Genomic DNA, 27729 nt, shown 5'->3' with positions numbered 1-27729 from the left:
TCAGCCAGACAACCTGCAGGGGAGAGCAGCTATAGAGCTCTGCGATCAGGAGGCTCACCATTGTTTTGGATTATTACAGGAAACTTCTACAAACTTTTCTGGGTTGGTTACTTGTGGATCGCAATCCAGGATCTCGGCTGAGCAGCAGTCCCACCAGCCAAGAACTTTTTAAGGCTCTTGAAAGGTTTTGTCGGGTTCTGCAGCATCTCAGGATCTGGGTTGAAGAGCAGTCCCACCAGTCAAGAACTTTCCAAGGTTCCTGAAGGATTTTGTTGGGTTCTGCAGCATCTCAGGACCAGGGCTGAAGAGCAGTCCTACCAGTCAAGAACGTTCCAAGGTTTCTGAAGGGTTTTGTCGGGTTCTGCAGCATCTCAGGATCTGGGCTGAAGAGCAGTCCCACCATCCAAGAACTTTTCAAGGTTCCTGAAGGGTTTTGTCGGGTTCTGCATCATCCCGGGATATTTCTACTGAAGAGGACTTCACCAAAGTCTTCTATTTTTGGGGGGGATTTGGTGGTGTTCGGAGCCCACAAGTTGTTGCATGGTGTCCAGGATCGGTGGGTTGAGAAGATGGGCTCTATGCTGTGGTCGCTTCTCTTCTACTTGCCTGCACTGTGCTGCCTGGAGGTCTACAGCTTCGGGGAGGAAGAGGAGAGGCGCTGCGACCCAATCAGGATCTCCATGTGCCAGAACCTGGGCTACAATGTAACTAAGATGCCCAACCTGGTGGGGCATGAACTCCAGACGGATGCCGAGCTACAGCTCACCACCTTCACCCCTCTCATCCAGTATGGGTGCTCCAGCCAGCTGCAGGTGGGTATCTGGCCAGCAACAGCATCATTTATGGTGGATGGAGTGGGGTACCAAAGCTGGGGGCTCAAGGCTTGGCATAGGCTAGGTTCACATTTATGCGTGTGCGCTTGATGCGTCTTTGGTGCGTTTTTGATGCACTTTTAAGGCTGGTTCACATCACAGAAACACAGTCCGGATGCGTTTCTGCATGCATGTTTTCTATGCGTTTTTGATGCGTTCTGGCGGGCTTTCGTTTTCAATGCGATTCTTACTCCTCTTTTTTTTTTTCCAAAGTTTCTTGGGAGTTTTTTTTTATTTTTTATTTTTTGCTGTATTGTGTTTTTTTTTTTTTGTTTACAAACGATTATTATTAAAAGAGTTCAAATAGCAACATGAGGGCTAACAGTTATAGCAAATAAATATATCAATAGATATACATGGAACTTTGTAGTACTACAAATATATATATATATATATATATATATATATATATATATATATATATATATATATATATATATATATATATATAAATATGTGTCTTAGATACGTTCCGGTGCATTTTTGATGCGTTCCGCGTTTCAGTACAGTTCTGTGCAGAAAAAATGCAGCATTGCTACTTTTTTTTTTTTGCACTGGAGCACACTGAAACTGACCACACTGGTGTGAACTAGGGCCATTGGAACCCATATAATCTACCGTTAATGCGTTTTTGAAAAAAACGCACTTGACTGCTTCTGGTGTGAACCTGCTCTCAGGGTCAGTTCACACCACATGCATTGCAGTGCTTTTTTTCTGAATCAAAAAAGGATGGAAAGTAGGTTATATTGGTTCCAATGGCATAGTTCACACCAGTGTGGTCAGTTCCAGTGCTTTTCAGTTTCAGAAAAAAAAGTACAACATGCAGCATTTTTTTTACTTCACAGAACTGCTCCCTTTTAGATTGTAAGCCCTAAGGAACAGGGCCCTCTGATTCCTCCTGTATTGAATTGTAATGTATCTGTACCGTCTGCCCTCACATTGTAAAGCACTGTGCAAACTGTTGGCACTATATAAATCATGTATAATATTAACAATATTTAAAATAAAGCACTGAACCCCAGTACAGTTAAAAAAAAGAAAAAAAAAAAACAGGAAAAAGCAGAAAAAAGCATTTGTAAGGCATCTAGAAATGCATCAAAAACGCATGAAAAAAGCGAATGCAGAAAAGCATCCGGATCGGATCTGGAGGACTTTTTTTGTAGTGCGAACCTCTGTATTTTCTTTTTTTTTGTAGGACGAAGAGAGGTTGTTGAACACACAACCCTACCAAAAAAATGCATGTTCAATGCATTTTTCTGATGTGGTTCCAAGGCTATGAAGCCAAAAACGCACCATGTTGCGTGTAAAACAGCCCCTCACCTTTTCCAAAAACGCTCTGCAGGGAACTGCATAAAACGGGACCCATAGGAAATAAGATACAATGGACTTTGGTGCCTTTCTGCAGCTCTGCAAATGCACTAAAAAAAAAGTATAGACCTAAGGCTAGGTTTACACCTATGCGTTTTGCAGTGCGTTTTCATATTTGCAGAAACGCACCACAGTCCATTTAAACAAATTTCCTATGGGTCCCTTTCATATCTATGCACTGTCCAGCAGTGGGTTTTTGGAAAAGGTGCTGAGACTTTTTTTTTTTTTAAATGCAGCATGATGTGCTTTTGGCTCCGTAGATTTCAATGAAATTTAATCAAAAACACATGAAAAACGCATGTATATACTTTTTTAGTGCTTTTTCCTGCATGACAACAGACACCTCCTCCTAGAAACATTAACACATCCCAAAAATGCTAAACGCTTTAAAAACACATTAAAAATGCACTAATAACGCAGAACACACCGGAAAACAGGTCTCAAATACGCATCAACCGCACATGCAGAGATATGAACCCAGCCTTAAACACAAAACCCTACCAAAAAACGTATGTACATGCGTTTCTGATGGGGTTCAGTTGACGTCTATGAAGCCAAAAACGCACCGTGCTGCCTGTAAATAAGTCTCTGCATCCTTTCCAAACTTCAGAAAACTGCGGTCGATGTGGACGGGACCCACAGGAAATAAGGATAAATGGATTGTGGTGCGTTTCTGCCGATCTGTAAATGCCCATAAAAAGTACAGATGTGAACGTAATGCCGCGTACACACGGTCGGACTTTTCGTCTACAAAAGTCCGACAGACGCCGACGGACCAAAGCTGGCTGACAATCCGATCGTGTGTGGGCTTCCCCGGACTTTCAGCGGACTTTTTCAGCCTCAAATCTGAAGAACTTTAGATTTGAAACATGCTTCAAATCTTTACGTCGTAACTCCGCCGGACCCAGAAATCCGCTCGTCTGTGTGCTAGTCCGACGGACAAAAACCGACGCTAGGGCAGCTATTGGCTACTGGCTATCAACTTCCTTATTTTAGTCCGGTGTACGTCATCACGTACGAATCCGTCGGACTTTTGTGTGATCGTGTGTAGGCAAGTCCGGTCGTTAGAAAGTCTGCCGCAAGTCCGCCGCAAGTCCGTCGAAAGTCTGTCGGACGGGCTGTCGGACTTTTGTAGCCGAAAAGTCCGACCGTGTGTACACGGCATTAGCCTTATGGCTAGGATCACACCTATGCAGGCTGTGCTTGATGTGCTTTCCCAGTGTGTTTTGCATGTTTTTCTGACACACGTTTTTAATGCGTTTTTAATTTGTTTTGGGTGGTGTCTGTTGGAGAAACCAGCAACAAATGTTTGATGCGTCTCTGCTGCATTTCCATTGAAGCCTATGTAACCAAAAAAACGCAACCTGCTGCGGGCACAAAAAAAAGAAAATCCCTGGTCTTTTCCAAAAAAACACACCGATTGAAAACGCTCAGATGTGAATGCCACCTGTAGGAAATCATGTTAAATGGACTGTAGTGCGTTTCTGCAAAAATGAAAACGTGCTGCAAAACGCATAAGTGTGAACCTAGCCTTTGATGGATTTGCATTTTAAATGACAGCATCTTTTTCTGCATGTTTTCGAGGTTTATTGCTGCTTCTTAAAGTGCATGCTAAGCCCCCCCCCATTCACATTTGTGCATTTTTGCACTTGTTTGTGTGCGTAAGCCTAGGCGCAACAACGACCAGCAATAGGGATCCCCTTGATTTTAGTACAGGCTATTCACATCTCTGCGGTCAGTCCCTCGAAAAGGTACACATCTTTGATTCCATAGTCTTCCGTGGAAGCGTCTTTGCAATTTTTGCACGCATTTTTTGCGGCTAAACAGTGTGCATGAGGCCTCGTATGTCTTTGTACCATGTGCTGATGCGCTTTTTTTAATATGTTTCCATGTGCTGCTGTTATCATCAGTAGGCCCAGAAGCGATTTAATGCTAATCATTCTGACCTCCATGTTATTCTATTGTGTCCATTCGCAATGCTGCTCAGCCTTCATTAAAAGTACAGGGGTTTCTTTTGGGCTTGCTTGTGCATTTTGGCCCCAATCCTGGATTCGCACTTTTTTTTTTTTTTTTGCGCTTTTTTTTTTTTTTTTTTTTTTTTTTACTCATTTTCCAGGCTGTCTCAGACTTGAGTGTTTTTGCGTTAGCCAAAGCTAGGGACTGTGGGGAAGGAGATGCTTGTTGGGTGTGAAATTGCATGAAAAAAAAAGCTTTTCAGGTGCTCCAATTAAAGTAAATTGGAAGCCAAAATTGTGCGGTTGTGCGCAAAAGAAGCTCCTGTACCTGAGCACATCGCTCAAATGTGAATGAGCACGATAGAATAACATAGAAATCTGAGTGTTTAGTGCTGGAGCCCTTCAGGAAATACTCTTCGAATCACTCAGGTGTGGAAGGAGGGCCAAAGACTTTAAGGACGTCATGAGTTTTTTTCTGTTTAAAAATATATACAATCTTATGTGACAAATTCTGGAAAAACAAAACAAAACAGTTTTATTGTAAAGTTGACAAGTTTTTAACACTAAGAAAACTGTAAGATGAAGACAGTCACAGACAAAGCGATCGGGTCCACCAGTGAGTTTTTTCAGATGGACCAGATTGGATCACTCATTGTTCTCTATGGAGTGGTGGATGTCAATGGACATGTGTCTATTGACACCCGTCGTCATCCGACCAGGTCCACTAAAAACAGACAGATGGGGATCCTTTCTCGGCGGATCGGGTCGGGTGGAAATGAACAGGCATCCGATCCATCCAACAGCCCATAGAGCAGTGGTCTCCAAACTATGGCCCGCAGGTCAGATGCTGCCCTTTGCTTGCCTTTACCCAGTCCTTGGGGCTTCATTCCTACCACTGATGCGAGGCACCATACCTCCCACTGATACGAGGCACCGTACCTCCCACTGATACGAGGCACCGTACCTCCCACTGATACGAGGCACCGTACCTCCCACTGATACGAGGCACCGTACCTCCCACTGATACGAGGCACCGTACCTCCCACTGATACGAGGCACCGTACCTCCCACTAATACGAGGCACTATACCTCCCACTGATACGAGGCACCATACCTCCCACTAATATGAGGCACTATTCCTCCCACTAATACGAGGCACTATACCTCCCACTGATACAACGCACTATACCCCCCACTGATACGAGGCACTATACCTCCCACTAATATGAGGCACTATACCTTCTTCTGATATGAGGCACTATTCCATCCACTGATAAGAGGCACTATACATCCCACTGATGCGGGGCACTATACCATCCACTGATGCGGGGCACTATACCTCCCACTGATAGGAGGCACTATACCTCCCACTGACACCAACTATGAAGCACAAATGCTTTGACTGATACCAACTCTGGGGTATACTTCCTCTCACGCCCACTATTCAATGGCAGGGCACCATTCCTTCCACGGACATCAACAATGGGGCATCATTTCTCCCAGTGACACCAATGATGGGGCACTACCTCCCAGTAATACCAACAATGGGGCACTATTCCTCCCGTTGACGGCAAAGGCATGGCACAATTTTACCCTTTTTTTTTTTTTAACACCCACTGATGCCAGAACATTTTCTACTCCTACTGGCCATATTCCAGTTCCCCTAAAATCTAAAGGACAGTGAACTGGCCCTTTATTTAGAAAGTTTGGAGACCTCTGCCATAGAGGACACCTGGCTGTGTCTGTGTCTGCTCTGCATAGCGGAGTGGACACGGACCTGTCATCTGCCTGCTCAGCAGAGATCATTGGAGAGATCCTCTGCTGAGTAGACGAGTCCACTGGAGGACTCCACCAGTGTGAAAGAGGCATAATAGTCCCTGGAAATCATGGTCGTTTGGCATCTCATGGTACCCATAAGTTCCTCAGTCTCTTGACACCTCCTTGCAGAGCTACAAGTTGCTAAATGAGGACTCCAAACTGATTGTGGTTTAGGGTTGATGTTGAATCCCCCAATGCCTCCTCTTATTTATGGGTTGCTGCATTGGTGACTTTGGTAGTAGCAATGGTGGAGAGGTTCAGTATTTTTTTTCTTTAGTTCCAGACTTATCACCCCTTTTCCTAATGGTCTCAATCCTTCCTTTCGCATCTCCGTACAGTATAGTAAATGTAAGAGTATAGTGGGACTCTCTTGGCTCTGGCTGCAGCAGGTGGGCAAAACCGGGAACTCAAGCTCTTATCAGTCATCGCAGTCTAAGAAACGACCTGGTATATCTAACATACCGTATACCAGAAACTGCAATATGTATTCGTTTAGGAAAGAGCGACCCATTATAAATACGTTTACTTTAAACATTATTATTAATATAATTATTTTTTAAAATATTTTTGAATGACCATTTTCCTGGTGGAATTCCCATATGATGAGTCATTTGAGAAACTACTATTAACTTTACCATAAAATAGACCTTTTTCTTGTTAATATTTAACACACGTTCTCATGTTTGCATTGACTGCTTTACCTGCTGTTAGTCTTTGACCAGGACTAATGCCTTGAGTGATTTTGCCGAACTTAGTTTGCAGACTTGTGACTTTGTATGTTTCAGGTGACTTTGTAGGATCCAGGTGACTTTGTAGGATCCAGGTGACTTTGTAGGATCCAGGTGACTTTGTAGGATCCAGGTGACTTTGTAGGATCCAGGTAACTTTGTAGGATCCAGGTAACTTTGTAGGATCCAGGTGACTTTTTAGGATCCAGGTGACTTTGTAGTATCCAGGTGACTTTGTAGGATCCAGGTGACTTTTTAGGATCCAGGTGACTTTGTAGGATCCAGGTGACTTTGTAGGATCCAGGTGACTTTGTAGGATCCAGGTGCCTGGCCATTGTTCATTCAATAGTCATGCAGCACATTTACTCCAGGTTGGTCATAGCATTCTGTCGCTTTGTCATGGGTGGACCCCAACTGTAACAGTTGAATGGCCCTCACAGCCAGAATGAAGCGGGCATTTGCATTCCTCACAGTCTGCAGTTTTAACTGTATCTTCTACAAATGGATGCAAGAGCTTCTTTGTCAGCAGCTGTTTACACTAAATATACCATTCCAAAAACAGAATAAATAGGTGTTAGTGGGAAACTAATACAGTTTCAATTGAATTTGCATTACTGTTGAACAGTAATGAATAAACATTGTTTTATATCAGCCTTTCTCAACCTTTTCAACACAGAGTAGCCATGGAAATAACTTTTCAGTCTCAGGGAACTCTCTGGTAAAAATGACTATATCTGCAACTCATGATACATTAGTGCAGGGGTCTCCAAAAGTTCTAAACAAAGGGTCAGTTGACTTTAGGGGGGGCAGACATTGGTGTCAGGGGAGGAACAATGCCCAATTGGTGTCAGTGGGAGGAATAGTGTCCCTTCAGTGGCAGGAATGGCACCCAGTCATTGGTATCAGTTGGAGGAATAGTGCCCCATCACTTGTATCGGTGGAAGGAATGGTGCCCCATCATTTGTGTCAGTGGGAGGAATAGTGCCCCATCATTGGTGCCAGTGGGAGGAATAGTGCCCCATCATTTGTATCAGTGGAAGGAATAGTGCTCCATCATTGGTGCCAGTGGGAGGAATAGTGCCCCATCATTGGTGTCAGTGGGAAACATAGTGCCCCATTATTGGTATCAGTGGGAGGAATAGCAGCCAATCATTGGTGTCAGTGGGAGGAATAGTGCCCCACCATTGGTATTAGTGGGAGGAACAGTGCCCCATCATTGGTGTCAGTGGGAAGCATAGTGCCCCGTTATTGGTATCAGTGGGAGGAATAGTGCCCCGTCATTGGTATCAGTGAGACGCATAGTGCCCCATCATTGGTATCAGTGGGAGGAATAGTACCCCATCATTGGTATTAGTAGGAGGAATAGTGCCCCACCATCGGTATTAGTGGGAGGAATAGTGCCCCATCATTGGTGCCAGTGAGAGGAATAGCACCCCATCGTTGGTATCAGTGGGAGAAATAGTGACCCATCATTGGTATCAATGAGATGAATAATGCCCTATCATTGGTGTCAGTGGGAAGCATATGCCCCACCATTGGTATTAGTGGGAGGAATAGTGCCCCATCATTGGTGTCAATAGGAAGAATAGTGCCCCATCAATGGTATCAGTGGGAGGAATTATGCCTCATCGTTGGTGTCAGTGGTTTGAATCATGTCTGGTATCACTGAGAGGACCACTGACCCAAGGGCCGGATAAAGGCAAGCAAAGGGCCACATCCAGCCCCCGGGCCGCAGTTTGAAAACCACTACATTAGTGTGATGGTCAGTGGGAAGAATGCTCTTTACACTTGTGGTGTAATAATTACTCCCTTTATAGATAGCTAAAAAGAGCAATGGTGTCAGTGGGAACTTATCTGAGAGGCAGAAATCGCTCATTGCTCAGAAAACCTTAGCAACCTCTGGAGGAACCCCAGGGATCCATGGAACCCTGTTTTATATGGTAATAGAATAGCCAGTAATTCATATTTGAAAAGGCAAGTATCCCAAAGAGGGATATTTCAGTGACAGGTGTGAGTTTGGTGGGACTGTGGCTTCTTTAATCTGTTGAATCTCCAGAGGCAAGATCTCCTTAAAAGGGTTCTTGGATTTCTTATCGTGAGAGTTAAGATGACATGAAAGAGAGGTAACAGCATACAGGGGGGGGGGGGGGACATAAAAAAAAAGTGATAAAGGACAAAATACTATGTGAACAATCCTCAAAAAATGTTGTCAACTCAATACTGACATATATAGTATACCCCGGGGGCTCAAAATGTCCATCAAATCATTTTGATCCCATCAGCCTTGGAGTTTTGGTTGTCTTTGGCCCAATTTCTATTTTCCTACTCTCCATAAAATAAATCTAAGTTCCTAGAAGGGGAATTGAGACCCCTTAATAACTGTTGCTGCAAAACTGAGAACTCGAGATCTGAAATCTAACCACCAAGGGACCTAAGAGGTTTAGCATCTAATCATGAATTAACAAAACATCAGTTTTGGATTGGACTGTCCTTGGAGTAATATTGAGTTGCAAATATATAAAATGTATGCAATCAATCATTCATACTAAAGTGATGATTTAATGTGTTATATACTTGTTAGAAGGTGTACTGTACAGTAAGTACAGAGAAATTTCCAAAGCAGTGTGCACTTGAAAAGTCTAGGCCATCAGCCTATAGTTAGTAAGTACAGGACTCTGGTTAAAAATAGTTAGAAGTTTTAAGTGTATGTCTGTCTATAGCTGTAATGTTTAGACGTATGCAGTCTAAAGTTCTAATAGACTAGCAAGTAACATGTGTTCCTATTAAAGTGCACCTGTACTTAAATAGCAAACAAATGCTGAGAAGGGCACAGGGAGGGGAACAGATTCTTTACTTGGTTCTTCCAAGAGTGAATCTTAAAGCTAACCATACATGTGCCACTTTGATAGAGAGAGGTAAAACTTTTGATTACAGTTTTTGTTGAATGCAAAGCATTCAAAGACATACAATTCTAGTTTTGATCAACCACAGGAGGTTAGGATTGACTTTGCCAACTTCTTGTGGTTGAAGGTGCCCTAAAAAAAATCTGATCACATTTAAAGACATTGCCGTAATTTTTATCCCACTTTTCATAAACCGTTTTGAAGCTATCAATTTAATGCCCAGTTACGACTTCACAATTGACCAAACTTTGGCCATTGATTGAACTCAGCTGACCAATTTTCAATATGATTACTTGTGATCGTACCTGCGATTCTCTGTGGATGGAAGGTGGTTGAAATGCTAAAGTTAACCACTTTGATAGAGAGAGATCAAACCTTTGATTACAGTTTTTGTTAAATGCAAAGCATTCAAAGACATACAATTCTAGTTTTGACCACAAGAGGTTAGGGGTGAATTTATTTTATTGATTACAGGTACTTATATAGTGCCATCAATTTACACAGCGCTTTATATATATTATTGTACATTCAATTTATCAAGCTCTTGTGGTTGGAAATGCCCCGAGGAAACGTCTGATCCCATTTAAGGACATTGCCATCCTTTTTCATCAAACTTTTAATAAACTGCACTAAAAGTTTAATAAACTGCCCCGTTACGACTTTGCAATTGACTCAATTTTGGTCATTAATTGAAGTCAACATGCCATTTTCTAATGTGATCATATCTGCAATTCCACGTGGATAGAAAGCTGTTGAAATTGACTGAAAATTGCCACATGTTTAGCTAACTTTTAGGTGTTTTTGAAGTTTTCACACTTAAGGCCTACTCTAGTAGCGTATACATATTTACCAACAAAATTAAGATTGTGAAAGAGAAAAGAGCAAATATGATATCACCATAAGCAATTTCAAACTCTTGCCAAACTTCTTTATTAGTGACAAAATCTAGAACGGGGTCTCCAAACTTTTCAGACAAAGAGCCAGTTTACTGTCCTTCAGACATTGAGGGGGCCGGACTGTGGCCTGTGTGAGTAGAAAGTGCCCTGAGAGTAAACCCATCATTGGTGTCAGTGGGGGGGGAATAGTGCCCCATCATTGGTGTCTGTGGAAGGAATACTGCCCCATCATTGGAACCAGTGGGAGGAATAGTGCCCCATCATTAGTGTCAGTGGGAGAAATAATGTCCCATCATTGGTTTCAGTGGGAGGAACAGTGCCAGATCATTGGTATCAGTGGAAGGAATACTGCCCCATTGTTGATATCAAGTGGGGGGACTAGTGCCTTGTGTCAATGGCTGGAGTAGCGCCTCAAGGGCCGAATAAAGGCAAGCAAATGACCGCATCTTGCCCTCTGGCCACAGTTTGGAGACCATTGATCTGGAATGACAAGACCCCTTTAACATAAAATTTAAAAACCTCGTAATGAAAAAAACAAAAACGGGGTCATTGGCCATTTTCCTTATCCATTTAACTCGCAGCATACGTATATTTCCTGTACTGAAGCAATAGCAAACACACAAGGGTAAAAAATTCAGTGTAAGGTTAAAGTTTATGTTTACTACCTGGTTACTGAATTCTTTAAGCAGAAATGCTCAACTGCAGTGTACGGTTGACAGGTTTCAGATAGTTATCTGTAGGCAGAAAGTGTAGCAGCCAAGATTCTGTGAACATTTGCAAAAATACAAGTTGTCTGTTTTAAGGGACTTTGTTTATTTGCACACTCTTTGCCCTTTGTTGGTGGGTGTTCCACAAGGTTCTGTTTATGGACCCCTTCTTTCTTCCATCCATATCAGCCTTTCTCAACCTTTTCAACACAGAGGAACCCTGGAAATAATTCTCCGATCTTGGGGAACCCCTGCTAAAAATAAAAAATCTACAACTCATCATACATTAGTGTGATGGTCAATGAGAAGAATGCTTCTTACACTCGTGGTTATTGGGAAGAATTACCCCCTTACAGATAACTAAAAAGATCAATGGTGTCCTTGAGAACTTACCTGAGAGGCAGAAATTGACCATCGCTCAGGGAACCCCTAGCAACCTCTAGAGGAACTCAAGCGTTCCACGGAACCCTGGTTGAGAAACCCTGATCTATATCCATGGCCAGATGACTGGCTTTAATCATGATACTCAATTCTTTATTTTCTGATCTAACTCCCCTACTGTTCCTGAGTTTCTGCAGTCTCTGTTTTCAAGGTCATTCACTTTTTAACACTAAAACTAAATATGTAACTTTTTCACCATCTTCTTTTATTCCCCTGAAATGATTACTATTGGCAACAATAAGATCATTTCTCCAAGCTCCAATCACCCACTAACCACCTCCTGTTGTCTCCATCTTGAACACGCGTCCCACATTCACTCATGCATGATACAAATATTATGCTAGAGCATGTCCTTCAAGCCTTGGCTTAACAGTTGCAACACTCTCTAAGGGCCCTTTCACTTTGGCGATCCAATCAGGTCAGAAGGTCCATGCACTCCTATGGACCCATGGGTGCTACATTCTGGAGGAAAGAAGAGAAAAGGGAGACATGATTGAAACCTTGAACCACTTAAGGACCAGGCCTATTTTTCAAACTTGTTGTTTACAAGTTAAAATCAGGTTTTTTTTTTTTGCTAAAAAATTACTTAGAACCCTCAAACATTATATACGGTATATTTTTTTCAGACACCCTAGTGAATCAAATGACGGTTGTCGTAATACTTTATGTCACACTGTTTTTGCGCAGCGGTCTTACAAAGGCAATTTTTTTGAAAAAAATACTCTTTTTTGAATAAAAAAATAAAAAACAGTAAAGTTAGCCCATTTTGTTTCTATATTGTGAAAGATGATGTTATGCCGAGTAAATTGATACCCAACATGTCATGCTTCAAAATTGCACCTGCTCGTGGAATGGTGAGAAAACTTTGACACTTAAAAATCTCCATAGGCGGTGTTTAAAAAGGTTACCAGTTTTGAGTTACAGAGGAGGACTTTTGCTAGAATTATCGCGGCGATACCTCACATGTGTGGTTTGAACATATATGCGTGTGACTTACGTATGCGTTCGCTTCTGTGCGCGAGCAGGGTGGGACGGGGCGCTTTAAATGTATTTCTCTTATTTCTTTTACTTTTTATTTTTTTATTTTTACACTGTCCCTTTTAAAAATAATTTTTTGGATCACTTTTATTCCTATTACAAGGAATGTAAACATCCCTTGTAATAGAAAAAAAGCATGACAGGGCCTCTTTAATGTGAGATCTGGGGTCATAAAGACCTCAGACCTCACATTTACTCTTAAATTCAATAAAAAAAAAAAAAAAATATATATATATATTTTTTTTTTCAATAAAAAAAAATGTCTCTTTAAGGCTGTTGGATGGAAGTGACATGACGTTGCTTCCGTCATCAGTCGAGTGGGGGGCCATCATTCCCTCACTCAACTTAGTGCCGCGGAGGGGAAAGGACTGGATAGTCTCCGCCGCTACCAGTGGCTCCGGTAAGCGGCGGAGATGACCGGAATTGGGGCGGGAGGGGGTAGCACCTCTCCGGTCGCCGATAAAAGTGATCTCGCGGTGAATTCGCCAGTGGGGGACCACTTTTATCTTAAGGCTGTCCCTTTAAGGCCGTTGGGTGGAAAGGACGTTTGATGTTGCTTCCATCATCCAACGGCATTAAGTCGAGTGGGGGCCATCATTCCCTCACTTGACTTAGTGCCTCTGAGGGGAAAGGATCGGATCATCTCCGCCGCTAACCGATGGCTACAGTAAGCTGCAGAGACGACCGGATTGCGGAGAGGGGGGTGCACCTCTCCTGCTGCCGATTAAAAGTAATCTCGCGGTGAATCCGCCAAGGAGACCACTTTTATCTTAAAGCGGATTGCCCGCTGTTTCAGAAAATACTGGGGTTATGGCAGCTGTCTGCTGCCATTACGACGGTATTCAACGTCAAAGTACCAACGTATAACGACGGCAGGTGGTCTGGAAGTGGTTAAATACATCAAGAGGCTAAATAAGGTTCAGATGGGCAGTGTTTTCAATATGAAACTAAAATCAAGAACACGGGGACATGACCTCAAACTAACTGGGGGAATGCTCAAAACGAATCGCCTTGTACACAATGCGATTGGTGACAGGGGATTGTCTGTTGACAGACTTTTGTCCTAAAATCTTATGCCCTGTACACACGACCGGTTTTGCTGTCGGAATAAACTCTGAAGGTTTTTCCGACGGAGTTCTGATGGAATTCTGCTCAAGCTGTCTTGCATAAACACGGTCACACCAAAGTCCGACCGTCCAGAATGAGGTAAAGTACAACATGTAAGACGGGACTAGAAAAAGGAAGTTCAATAGCCAGTAGCCAATAGCTTCCGTCTCGTACTTGCTTCAGAGCATGCGTCGTTTTTGGTCCGTCGGAACAGCATACAGACGAGCGGGTTTCGTAATTAGTTCCGTCGGAAAAATTTAGAACATGTACTCTATCCAAGTCCGTCTGAATTTTCGACGGAAAAAGTCCGATGGGGCATACACACGGTCGGAATATACGATGAAAACCTTCCATCGGACTTTTTCTGATGGACATTCCGCTCGTGTGTATGCGGCATTACCGATAGTACACTCCTTTAGACAATTGTTGTCCAACTTTCGGCCAACAAATGTTGGATGGCAGGCTAGTAAATTTTCGGCGGACAATGGTCTGTTGTCTGATTTTGGTATGGTCAGTACACAAATCTGTCACACAAAAGTCGAAAGTACAAACACGCATGCTCGGAATCAATGCTCACCAAACACAAAATTAGCAGAAGGGGCCCAAAGGGCTGAAGAGCTGAAATTCCTCGTAGTACGTCACTACGTTCGCGTTTGTGGCACGACAATTGTGTACCGTTAGTATGTGAGACAAGATCCTGGCACACGCCCCTTTGACAAAAAATCAGATGCTTGGTTGGCCAACAATTGTACCTTGCGTACGAGGCTTTTACAAGGGTCTCAAACTTGTGGCCTTCCAGCTGTTGCGAAACTACAAGTCCCATGAGGCATTGCAAGGCTGAGAGTTACAAGCATGACTCCCACAGGCAGAGGCATGATGGGACTTGTAGTTTTGCAATAGCTGGAGGGCCGCCAGATGGAGACCCCTGCGTTTAGAAAGTATTATTTTACTGAAAAGGTAGTTGATGATAGGAATAAACTTTCCAGCAGAGGTAGTGATACAGTCAACAGTAAATGGCTTCAAACATGCTTGGGACAAACATAGATCTATACTCAGACAATAAAGTTAAAAAAACAAAAAACAAAACAAAAAAAATGGGCAGACTTGATGGACTACTCATTTTTTTTTCTGCCCTTACTTTTCTATGTTTATATGTTTCTATGCTATATAAATTCTGTATAATAATAAAAATAACTCACTATTTTTTTTTTTTTTTACGGCCCAAAAGATTGCACAATCCCTAGTTGTAATATTTCAGCCCAACGTTTAAGCACCGTTCAGTCTTGCCAGCCACTGGTGCAACCTAGCGATGATTTTTGGCTCCGGGTTTGGGGATAGTTGGCTGCAAGGAGATCCACTTTGACACTTTGCATGCATTGTTGATATAAGGATTTCAGCTCTTTGTAAGAGTGACAAGCTGCTCCACAGGAATGTGAGGGCTGATCTATTTACTTGCCATTTTCTTCAGCTTTTTTTTTTTTCAGTTGTGGGAGACTGATTAGGAGGCCTGCTAATTTCAGCTTGTTAAAATAAAAAAAAAAACAAAACAAAAAAAAAAACAGGGCATATTGAATTCCCCATTAGTGAGATCTCGGTGATAATTGCTTAAAGACAGCGAAATGAAAAGAAAGTGAGTATTGAGACTGTGGAGGAGAGAGGGGAAGCCTTAACAAAGAGGCAGTTGAAAGATTTCCAGATGGAGTCCATCTACTGGGTTTACCTATGGGTGGGAAGATTGCTGATAAGCTACATGATAATTCACAGCAGTTAATCAAGAAAAGCAAACAGTTTATGATACATTGGATTAACAAAACTCCAGGTCTAGGAGATAGTTTGGGAGCAAAATTGCCTGGAAGTTGAAAGGTCAGGCCCGAATATAAAATAAATCATTGTTCGCCAGGAGCTCTTACTGGTGTTTACCCCGGGCTTGATTAGGAAAGTATTTCGTTTACATTAGCTCTTGTATTACATTTCTAAACTCAGCCTTTTCAATGGATGGCGCTCCTCGCAGGTTAAAGAGAGACGCTCTTATGTTTGCCAAACAAAATGTCACTGAAAAGATGAGTACCAGGCATGGGGTTACTTAAAAAGTGAAAAAGTTTAGTGAAACTTTTTTTTTGTAGTATTTGATACAGGTCAAAGCTTTGGAGATGATTTACTAAAGGCAAATAGGCTATTCCGCTTACAAGGGAAGTTGCGCTTAGTGAATGAGGAGAAGTTCTGCTGACTTCTACCATCCAATTATGGCAAAATTTTCACCGCATTCACTAAGCTCTGGGGAAGGTTGCCTTGCAAAGTGTAAGGTTCCTTGCAAAAGTGAACATTTTTTTTTTTTTTCATAATTAAATTATTTTTTTTATTTTATTAGAAAACAGTCAACTAATGACAAAAACATTTGTCCATATATAACATTTACATGATATCCAAAACTCTATATACACACATATCAAAATATTCAGTTCAAAAAGAAAAAAAAACAAGAGAAAAAAGAAGAGAAAAGAACAAAAAAAAAAAAAAAAAAGGCAAAAATCGTAAAAATGTTGTTTGACCTCAGTAAATCAACCCCTAAGGGCTTGTTCACATTTGCTCAAAATACCGATGCTTATCAAACGCGCCTATAGCGTTAAAGTGATTGTAAAGTCTCGTTTTATTGTATTTTTTAAATAACAAACATGTTATAATTACCTGCTCTGTAACATCAGGGCAGCCCAGATTCTCTTCTCGGGTCCCTCTTCGGCTCTCCCGCCCCTTCCTTCCTGTTGAGTGCCCCCACAGCAAGCAGCTTGCTATGGGGGCACTCGAGCTGCAGGCATTTTTATTATTATTTTTTTTACTAGTAATGGTGGCGATCAGCGATTTTTATCAGGACTGCAATATTGCGGTGAACAAATCGGACACTTTTGACACATTTTTGGGACCAGTGACATTTAAACAGCGATCAGTGCTATAAAAAATGCACGGATTACTGTATAAATGTCACTGGCAGGGAAGGGGGTTAAAAACTAGGGGGCAATCAAGGGGTTAAGTATTCCCTCAGTGTGTTTCTAACTGTGGGGGGGGGATGGGACTGACTAGGGGAGGAGATCGATCAGTGTTCCTACTTAGTAGGAACACACGATCCGTCTCCTCTACCTTGACAGAAGCGGGATTTGTGTGTTTACACACACAGATCCCGGTTCTCGCATTGTCACAAGCAATTGTGAATGCCCGGTGGTCATCGTGCCCGCCGGGGGACACACTCGCGCGTGCCTCTTACAGCGTCTTAAAGAGCCGACGTACAGCTACGACGGCTTGCCCAAGGGAGCCATCCTGATGCAGTAAAACTGCAGGGGCTGGTCGGGAACTGGTTAATGCATAGAACACATTAAGATAAAAAACCTTCTGCCTTTACAACTCCTTTAATGTGCGTTAATAGGTGCAGTTGTTAAGCATTTAATGAGCATTAAATACACTCCCCCTATACGCACCTGTGGCGCAGTTGACAAGCGTTTTTGGCTTGTTAAAACCGCACCACAAATGCCTACAAAAGCTGGTTGTTTAGGAGCGGGCCGAGAAGCAGTCCGCCGAGTCCTTAACAACCGATGAGTGTAAAAAAAAAAAAAAAAAAAAAAAAAACATTTCCGGCAACAAAAAAATTGGGGAAAAATGGTGTGGGGTCTGGTATGGATTTTGACATGAACCCCATGCCAACATTTCTTTTTAAAATGGTGTGGGGTCCCCCCAAAATCAATACCAGACCTTTATCCAAGCATGCAGCCTGGCAGGTCAGGAAAGGGAGTAGACGAACTAGCGCCCCCCACCCTCCTAAACCATACCAGGACATGTGCCCTTAACATTGGGGGGGCTCTGCCAGTGTGAAGTTAGCCTTATGCCCTGTACACATGATCGGTTTTCCCGTCCGAAAAAACTCTGAAGGTTTTTCAGACGGAATTCCGCCGAAACTGTCTTGCGTACACACCAAAGTCCGACCGTCAACAACGCGGTGACGTACAACACGTACGACGGGACTAACTTCCATCTCGTAGCATGCATCAGAGCATGCATCGTTTTTGGTATGTCGGAACAGCATACAGACGATTGTTTTTTCTGATAGGAATTGGTTCTGTCAGAAATATTTAGAACATGTTCTCTTACTAGGTCCGTCAGAATTTTCGACGTAAAAAGTCCGATGAGGCACACACACGATCGGAATATATGATGAAAAGCTCCCGTCTGACTTTTTCTGTCGGACATTCTGCTTGTGTGTACGGGGCATTAAGCTGGCCATACACCATACAATTTTCTTATTCAATTTCCTTTGGATTTACCTTCAACTATGTAGTGCAAGGGCCTGCCTGATTGCATTCACATTGAAAGTTTTTAGGTTTGACCTCATATTATATGGTTTTGGTAAATCTAAAGGAAAGTTGTACAAGAAAATTGTATAATGTATGGCCAGCTTAAGTCTGTCTCTTTGTAGCAAGCACAGACAGTTTCTTTAATCATGCTGTTGTCAGATATTATATTATTCTGTGAAAACATACATGGATAGTGAAAAATATTCACTTTTTTGTATTTTTCTCTATTCCTGGATATTTGGCTGTTAAGATACATATTACAAGTTGAATAACAAATTGCCATATTATCTGTTTTAGATTTACCAAAACATTATCATGACGAGCCAGCCTGAATAATCCATCAACTTTGTACCAATTTAAGTGAAAGTGTAGAAACATTCAAAGATCTGGAGACAAGCTACTTCACTTGTGTTTTTCTTTAGTTTTTTGCTCAGTTATGCATTGAACTGGCCAGTGCATTTTTTGGGGGGTCCTAAGGCCCCTTTCACACTGGGGCGGTGGGGGTGTCGGCGGTAAAACAGCGCTATTTTTAGCGCTGTTTTACCGTCGTTTTTGGGGCTGTATTCGGCCGCTAGCAGTGCGGTTTTAACCCCCGCTGGCGGACGAAAAAGGGTTAAACCCGCTCATACAGCGCGGCTATAGCTGCGGTATTACCGCGGTATAGCCGCGCTGTCCCATTGATTTCAATGGGAAGGAGCGGTGAACACACCGCTCCTAAGATGCGGCTCGCAGGACTTTTTTTACCGTCCTGCCAGCGCACCGCTTCAGTGTGAAAGCCCTCGGGCTTTCACACTGAACAAACAGCGGAGGCTGTTTAGGGGCGGTTTGCAGGCGGTATTTTTAGCGCAATAACGCCTGCAAACCACCCCAGTGTGAAAGGGGCCTAAATATATGTGTAGACTTATGTATAACATATTTTGATTTTTGTTGTAGCCCTGAAAAGAGGGTCACCTTAGGACTCTTGAAACATGTTGGCAATTTTTTGGGGAGTAATTGAGCAAATGAAAAAACACAATTGGAAAAGCTTGTCTCCAGATATTTGCATTTCAGCCCTCCTACATCTTCACTTACCTTGAATCACAAAGACCCCTCTACCTGTTAGGCTGATCCTTCCTTAAAGTTGAACTCCGGGCAAACAGAGATTAAATACATTCATGAAAACTTATTTGCTAAAGGAGTTGTATTTTTGTCTATCCAGTCCAGAGATTTACCCAGCACCGTCACTCAGCACAAGCTTGCTGGGGTAGGTGGTGGGTTCTGACCTTTCTCAGTTGAAATTTCACTGTTACCTAAGCTGGGTACACACGGGCCAAAAATTGTCCAGAAACAGTCGGTTCGGCGGGAACCGCCTGACTTTCGACACGTGTACATCTCCTTGTCCAATGGAAGCCGGTCTCATGACCGGCTTCTGTCGAACGAGCATGCTGGAAAGCCAGCATCCGATCTGCGCTCGCAGCAAATGGCTGCAACCTCTGATCACTGAGTTCTGGCGGGGAGCACTCTGAAATTGAAAATATTTATATACAGTTTGTGTTATCTTTTGCATTATCCATATTATAGATAGATAGATAGATAGATAGATAGATAGATAGATAGATAGATAGATAGATAGATATGGGTGTAAGATATTACACCAGTGTATCAACTACATTGACACACCTTTCTTACACATCAATTTTCATAAATTTTTCATGTACCCTAATCCCATGTTTTTTTTTTCTTTTCAGTTCTTTCTGTGTTCTGTGTACGTTCCGATGTGTACAGAGAAAATTAACATCCCCATCGGCCCCTGTGGTGGCATGTGTCTTTCCGTCAAGAGAAGGTGTGAGCCTGTCCTCAAAGAATTTGGATTTGCTTGGCCAGAAAGTTTGAACTGTAGCAAATTTCCACCCCAGAATGATCACAAGCACATGTGCATGGAGGGCCCTGGAGATGAGGAGGTGCCAATGCACAGCAAGACATCTGTGCAGCCTGGGGAAGAGTGCACTGCCATGGTTCCAAACTCCGAACAATACACTTGGGTTTCGAGAAGCATGAGCTGTGTCTTGAAGTGCGGCTATGATGCGGGTCTCTATACGCGCTTGTCCAAGGAATTCACTGACATCTGGATGACCGTGTGGGCCAGCTTGTGCTTTTTATCCACTGCATTCACAGTGCTCACTTTTTTGATTGACTCATCTCGTTTCTCCTATCCTGAGAGACCTATCATCTTCCTGAGCATGTGTTATAATATTTATAGCATTGCCTATATTGTGAGATTGATTGTGGGCCGAGACAGAATAGCCTGTGAGTTTGGCGAGGCTTCAGCACCCGTTCTCATCCAGGAAGGGCTTAAGAACACAGGATGCGCCATCATTTTCCTGCTCATGTACTTTTTTGGAATGGCTAGCTCCATCTGGTGGGTGATTTTGACACTAACATGGTTCCTTGCAGCAGGCCTTAAGTGGGGACATGAAGCTATAGAGATGCACAGCTCCTACTTCCATATCGCTGCTTGGGCCATTCCAGCCGTAAAAACAATTGTAATCTTGATCATGAGACTTGTTGATGCGGATGAGTTGACTGGTCTTTGCTATGTTGGCAACCAAAACATTGATGCCCTCACTGGTTTCGTAGTGGCCCCGCTTTTTACCTACTTGGTGATTGGTACTCTGTTTATAGCAGCCGGACTTGTGGCATTATTTAAAATCAGGTCCAATCTTCAAAAAGACGGAACCAAAACAGACAAGCTAGAACGATTAATGGTAAAAATCGGCGTCTTCTCTGTTTTGTACACTGTGCCAGCAACCTGTGTGATCGCTTGCTACTTCTACGAGATCTCCAATTGGGCTGTTTTCCGATACACAGCCGATGACTCCAACATTGCTGTGGAGATGCTCAAGATATTTATGTCCCTTTTGGTGGGCATCACGTCGGGTATGTGGATCTGGTCTGCCAAGACGCTACATACGTGGCAGAAGTGTTCAAATAGATTAGTGAACTCGGGGAAAGTAAAAAGGAAGAAAAGGGCCGATGCTTGGGTAAAACCGGGCAAAGGGAATGAAACTGTGGTATAGCCAATGGTCGCAAAAAGTCCTGTTTTTGAGTGTGAACACTGCCATGAGTCAAGCTAACTTGCTGTTACTACAGGCTAAGGCCTCAAACATTGGTTCACCTTACAGACCTTATCAGGATGTGCGCTCTGCAATTTAATGGTGCGCTGGAAATGTACATTTGGCTTCCTTTATGCCTTGCTTTAAGAGGTAAAGGTTGACCTAGATGTAAAAGTGGATGCCCTCAGGAAAAAAGCAGAGCTTGGCTTGACCACCCATGACAGCTCTGTGTGACTTGTAACCACTGGGCCTTTTTATGGTCCTGTCTTTCATATTTGTATTTCAGTGCTGCATGAAAGCAAATTTTCTTTTTTAGGCTACATGTGTGGCAAAGTCTTAAAACTTGTACAGGATTGGAAGGCGACTTCCAAGACAACAGGCTGAGGGACATGTCTAAAGAGCAGTGCTAAAGTTCAGGGCACATGTCCTAATGTTTTGCATCCTAGTAAGCATGGCCCAAAGTGTATTTTAATATATTTAAAGATACAGCTGTATTGTACTAGTATTAAAAAAATGACAAAGAGGGAGCCATTGAACACTGGAAACTAATCAGAGTTTACCTCTGAAGTGCCTTATGAACTGAAATATTTTAATTTTTGTGTGTTTTGGCCTAACCAAGTCCCAGTTGTTGGAGTATTACAAACATTCATGTCCATATAGATTAGAGGTTAGCATTTGTTTTTTTGTTTTTTTTTTTTATCTTTGGTTAGTTCAAAATGCATTATGAATGAAAATATATAGAAGAAAGCCAAGGCTCCTATGGATTTTAAGAAATGAAAAATAATGCACTATTTGCTATGTGAATGTGTATAGATTTAGTATACTTTGCGTGGTGCCTTTCTGAAATATAAGGTCAAATGTTGAGAAGAACATATTAGAATACAGAAAATGACAACTCCTATATAAATCCTTTCCCAAGCCTACTGCTAAAACCACTTTTATGAAATTGAAAAACAATGAACACCTATGAGAAGCAGACAGGTGGCACATGCTAAAGCCAAATTTCAGCATCGGGTGGTAACACAACTCACTAATTCCTTACTGCTTAATTCATTTAGGCTTCTATAGGAAACACCTAAAAATAATTGAAGGACCCCCAGTCAGAAAATTCTCAATGGTGGCCACATGTCCTGGCTGGTGGCCAGCTGCTAGCTGTAGGGCTAAACCTCCTGTCAACCCTAGCCTCTACAATGTACAACTAAACATATGCACCATTACATTGAGTCTTCACAAAGCTGTCCCTGAATCATCCTAGGAGACCAATTTTCTTATAGCAAGCACTGTGCTTTCTCTGTGTAATCCAAAACTGTGTCTTTAGACTGCCATGGAAACTGATGGGAGCATGAGTTTTATTGGGTTATATTGGTAAGATCTGGGCCTGAAGAGCACTTGTCACAGATGCCTATATCAGCAAATATAATAAAAAAATAAATAGTAAAAACAGTTGAATAAAAATTTAATAATAATGTAAGTAAGCTTTTCACTGGGTACTAGGTGTCTACATTTCGTAATCACTGCTGCTCCCTAATACCCTTGCCCACACTCTGGATTTCCAGTTGCAGCTCCTCATCTTCTGAGATTAGATGCCATCAGCCCCCTCAAGTTCTCAGAAGATCAGAAGGGAAGAGTGAAGGGGGCTTACTCAAAATCACAACATTTGCTGAGGAAGCAGAACATGCAGCTCAGCCATTGCTTGTCTTCACTGCCATGTGAGTCGTAGCGCAGCAACCTTGAGTTAGGCTAAGTTATATCAAAATGACTCTTGACACTAAAAATGCAGCCTGCAAAGAAAGAGCCTTAAAACTTGTCCTGTGGGTGATGAGTCCTCCCAATGGTCTTTTCAGGAGCTACGGCCTCCAAAAGAGTCTTCAGCTTCTGACACTTCCTAGTGTGTTGGATATCTGCATCCCCCGCCACATTCTGTGATTCAATCTGCCAGCTCTTATGTCATTACATAGTGTAGTAGTGATGTAGGGGTCTAGGAGAGGAACTACAGAACATGGGAAGGGGGACCAGGCATCTGAACACTGAAGTGTCTCCTGAAAGCTGTAGCAATTGCAGAGAGCAAACTTAGGGCCCACCAGTAAGGTCTGTATTTAGGGCCCACCGCCCACCAGTAAGGTCTGTATTTAGGGCCCATTCACATGTATACCTTGTGGCTCCAAAAACTGAGCTTAGGTTAACCTCTTGGCTGTTATCACCATGCAGAGGGTGTCAGTCTCCTACCATGGCTCCTTTCAGCACCATCCACTTGATACTCAAAAATGTCAGCGCTGGAGTCCATCCATAATCTGCAGAGTATATTTATTAAAAATCAAGTGAGACAGTATACAGCAGAAATCTAACGCTTTTCGTCTTACAAAGCCTTACATATAGCATAGCTATTATTTTTAATGAATAAACTCTGCGGATAACGTACAGACACAATGCTGATTTTTTTCGAGTATGCTTTGTGGCATTAATTGCACGTTACGACAACATATGACAACTCACCTGCTCTATGTGCAGTGTGGTCCCATTCATTGTGAATAACACATTATACAGTCCAATGCGCACCAAAGTGCATATACAGTGTGCTGCATTTTTAAAAAGGGGGTCATGTACATTTTTTCATCTGTTGTGGTGCATTGGTAGTTTATTCAAAATGAATGGGCTGCCTTAGTGCAATTCATGGTAAAGTGTGAATGGGACCAATGAGTCTTCTTTTGGCTGCTTTTTTTTTTAGAATTTTTTTTTTTTCTCTACAATTACTTTAGTAATTTATACAGACTCTAATATACAACTGTGACTGGTTCTCTTTAATGGGGCTTTCTGATGCTATAGAAATGTAAAGTCTTGTGCTGCTTGCATGGCGCCATCTAGTAGGTATAAAGCTTCCGCCATTTTTTTTTTAGGGTCACTTGGATATTTTGAATGCCACCTGGCCTCTACACCAGTGACTCATTCTACGCAAAGCTTTGCAGTGGTGGTAATAATGACCTTGTCAAACAGCAGCAGAGTATGAACAGTAATACATATGACTTGCTTGATGCCGGCTCAACATGGCCTCCTTCTGTCCCCTCCATTTATTCCTTAGTGAGGTCATATTTTTCTACAGCCCCCACTAAGCTGTGATCAAAATTGCAGCCAGACCATGCAGAAAACTCTCTGTGGATTTATTTTTTTCTAACAAATTGATTTTAATTGCCCTAATTTACACTAATTGCACATTACATCAACCTGGTCCTTTAAAGGAATAGCTGTGTGATTGATGGCCAGTAAAGGCCGAACAAGGCATAGGCATCCCATAGTATGTGATGCCAATAATAAAGGGAAGCGATTGAGTGTTTTTTTTTTTTTTGTACATCTGGCCGCACACAGTATAGGGCCTTTTTCAGCGAGAAAATCTTCTTCTTAGTATTGAACCTTATTCATTTTGGCATTAATGCATTCTGAGAGTGTACCCTGAGCTGAGCATGCAAAACTCAGGGGGTGTATTTATAAAAAAAAAAACTTGCAGCGCTATTCTATTCATCTTACAAAACTGCATGCACACTTATTTCTGTGCAAATGCTGACAAAATCAAACATATCTATTTTCTCTTCAGGTCGGATGTTATTTATTTTTATTCATAGGAAGAGTGTAAATCAGTAAAATATTGCATTATGGCCACTAGATGGAGCTGATGATCATATAAAATGAATACTTATTTGCTGTGTTTGTCAGCACCATCATGTGGCGATAATGCAGTATTTTCCTGATTTACGCTATTCTTATGAATGATTTACCTTAGACCTTTAGAGAAAATAGCCTAGTAACATTCAATTTTTCTGGCAATCGCACAGAACAAATGTACATGTAGTTTCGCAGGGCAAATAGCTTTGTGAGTTTTTTTTTAAAATACACCCCTCAGGTGTATGAGCAGGAAGGTAAGAAGTTTTTATTTGCATAAGAAACATATGGGTTGATTTACTAAAACTGAAGAATGCAAAATCTGGTGCAGCTCTGCATAGAAACCAATCAGCTTCCAGTTTTTATTGTCAAAGTTTAATTGAACAAGCTGTGATTAGAAGCTGATTGGCTACCATGCACAGCTGCACCAGATTTTGCATTCTCCAGTTTTAACCCCGTAGTATGTCTCTTCTGCAAGGTGCCTGCTAATGCTGGCCATACACTACTAAAAATCTGCCAAACCCATTTTCGAAAAAACGAACATTCGGCCGTGAGCGCAAACGATAGTGCCACCATCATAATGAGCGATAAATCGTTCAGTGGACATAAATGAATGCATTTTTTTGTTCATTTTTTTTTTTACCTATACCTAGTACAGACAGTTCGGACGGGAAACACATTAACCTTTCAATTTATCATTCGTTCGGCAGAAAAATTTCCAAACTTGTCCTTCGTTTTTTCAGCTCAAAAACGTCCCGCCGATTATCAGTTTTGTGCACATTAACTGGCTGAAAAATGAACAAACTGTCTAAATGACTGAATTTTGGCTGATTTTTCAGGATAGTGTATGGCCAGCATAGCACAATCTTATAAATGACGTTTGTTATTTTTTTTCGTCAGTCAATCCGATCAGTCCGGATTGCATTGCAAGAGAGGAACATCAAGCACAGTCATTGAAGAGGTCCAACAAGCCCCCTGCTGAGTCAGAACTATAGCTTTCATCGGAGCATGAGCTTGCTGGTTGGAGAGCTAAAGGTCTGACTCAGCCAGGGGTGTGTATGACCTCTGCAGAGAGACCACTGCTTCCACACAGAGTTAGGGTGCTTCTCTGCAGCATGCTGTCAGGGGGACAGGCGTTTTGTGGTTGCTTTCTAAAGAAAACCAACTGTAAGACTTTGTACGTCTTTTGTTTTGATGCAGCTGGAATTTATTTAGCTGATTGAGACTTTCAGTCTTATAAGATCATTTATCTAGGAGTTGTATTTTTCCCCGTGCAACTGTATCAGTGTGAGTTTTAAAAGAGCCATCATTCTTGTGCCTTAGAAGTCTAGCGGACACTTAAACAGCGCATTATTATTTTGAGGTGGAAATGAGGCCTTCAGCGCTTTGCTTGTACTGCTGACGAAACATCTTTTGACGCGTGGACGTGACCCTCCAGGTACAAGTCATCTACTCATGTTAGACATGAATTTGTGAAACTTCTGTGGAAAATATAGACACTGCTTTTTATGGGTGTTATATTTTGTATATATGTTTATTGATATGTAAATGTCTAATTTATCACTGTACAAATTTTTATATTTAATTTTTTTATCAAAACAAATAAAAGCACATTTTCTGCTGCTTAGCCGTTTGTCTTGTTTGAAGTGGAACCCCAGACTGGAATTTGTTTTTTAAAGCACATCTAGACCCAAACCCAAAATTCACATTGATGCGATTTGACATGGGATTTGACACAATAGAACCGTCCGAATTAGCGTGCCGCCGACTTTGTGGCACCACACCGATTCCCGAAAGTAATTTCTGTACTACTTTTGGCAATTTCAGGTGTGATTTAAATAGACATCTGTGCAGGAAACTGCACAGATGTCTCTGAAATAATTGAACTGACATGCGGGAATGAAATTATGCGAGTTCAGCACGATTTCATTACTGCAGCAGCGTGAACCTTAATGAAAAGTGTTTACAGGAAACTTCTGCAGCCTATACCATTTTTGTGGCCAAAACTACACTTACCGGCCCCTTCATTAGATACACCTGTTCAATTGCTTGGTAACACAAACTGTTAATCAGCCAATCACATGGCAGAAACTAAATGCATTTAGGCATCTAGACGTGGTGAAGATGACTTGCTGAAGTTCAAACCGAGCATCAGAATGGGGAAGAAAGAGGATTTAAAAGAGAAGTATGAGAATACTTTTTCTTTTTAATCATACTTACCAAGAGGATGCAACAGCCGTCAGATGCGGGCTCTAACGCTAAGAACTGAGCGATCAAACACCACCGATCGGAATGGGAAATTGGTATCATAGATGTGCAGCCGACAAATCTGCAACAACTGCCCGATGATATGTCAATATAGACCAAAATCTCTGAGAAATGTTTCCAACATCTTTTTGAATCTATGCCACGAAGAATTAAGGCAGTTCTGAAGGCAAAGGGGAGTCCAACCTGGTACTAGCAAGGTGTACCTAAAAAAAAGTGGCCGGTGAGTATATATATATATATATATATATATATATATATATATATATATATATATATTTATATTTATATTTATAAACACTATATTGCCAAAAATCTGTATATTGGCCATCGTACCTCATGGATAGCTGACTGAGACTTTAGGCTAGTGATGGTGAACCTTGGCACCCCAGATGTTTTGGAACTACATTTCCCATGATGCTCATGCACTCTGCAGTGTGGTTGAGCAATATGGGAAATTTAGTTCCAAAACATCTGGGGTGCCAAGGTTCGCCATCACTGCTTTAGGCCATACCTTGGATGAACTTTTTGACATCCAATTCCAAAACCAT

At 42.0% G+C, this 27729-nt stretch overlaps 1 protein-coding gene across 1 annotated transcript; it reads left to right on the top strand.

Annotated features, from left to right (window-relative positions):
* Nucleotides 1–26540, top strand: FZD4 (frizzled class receptor 4). Its single transcript, XM_073612955.1, has 2 exons — nucleotides 1–812; nucleotides 19898–26540. Exons 1-2 carry the CDS (start codon nucleotides 570–572, stop codon nucleotides 21224–21226), a joined length of 1572 nt encoding a protein of 523 aa, XP_073469056.1. The 5' UTR covers nucleotides 1–569; the 3' UTR covers nucleotides 21227–26540.
* The last annotated feature ends 1189 nt before the right edge of the window (nucleotides 26541–27729 follow it).

The sequence above is a fragment of the Aquarana catesbeiana genome, linkage group LG02 (assembly GCF_042186555.1).
Source record: "Aquarana catesbeiana isolate 2022-GZ linkage group LG02, ASM4218655v1, whole genome shotgun sequence".
Taxonomy (NCBI): domain Eukaryota; kingdom Metazoa; phylum Chordata; class Amphibia; order Anura; family Ranidae; genus Aquarana; species Aquarana catesbeiana.
The sequence above is the reverse complement of the archived record's forward strand: the minus strand, read 5'-3'. Positions and strand labels throughout refer to the sequence as shown.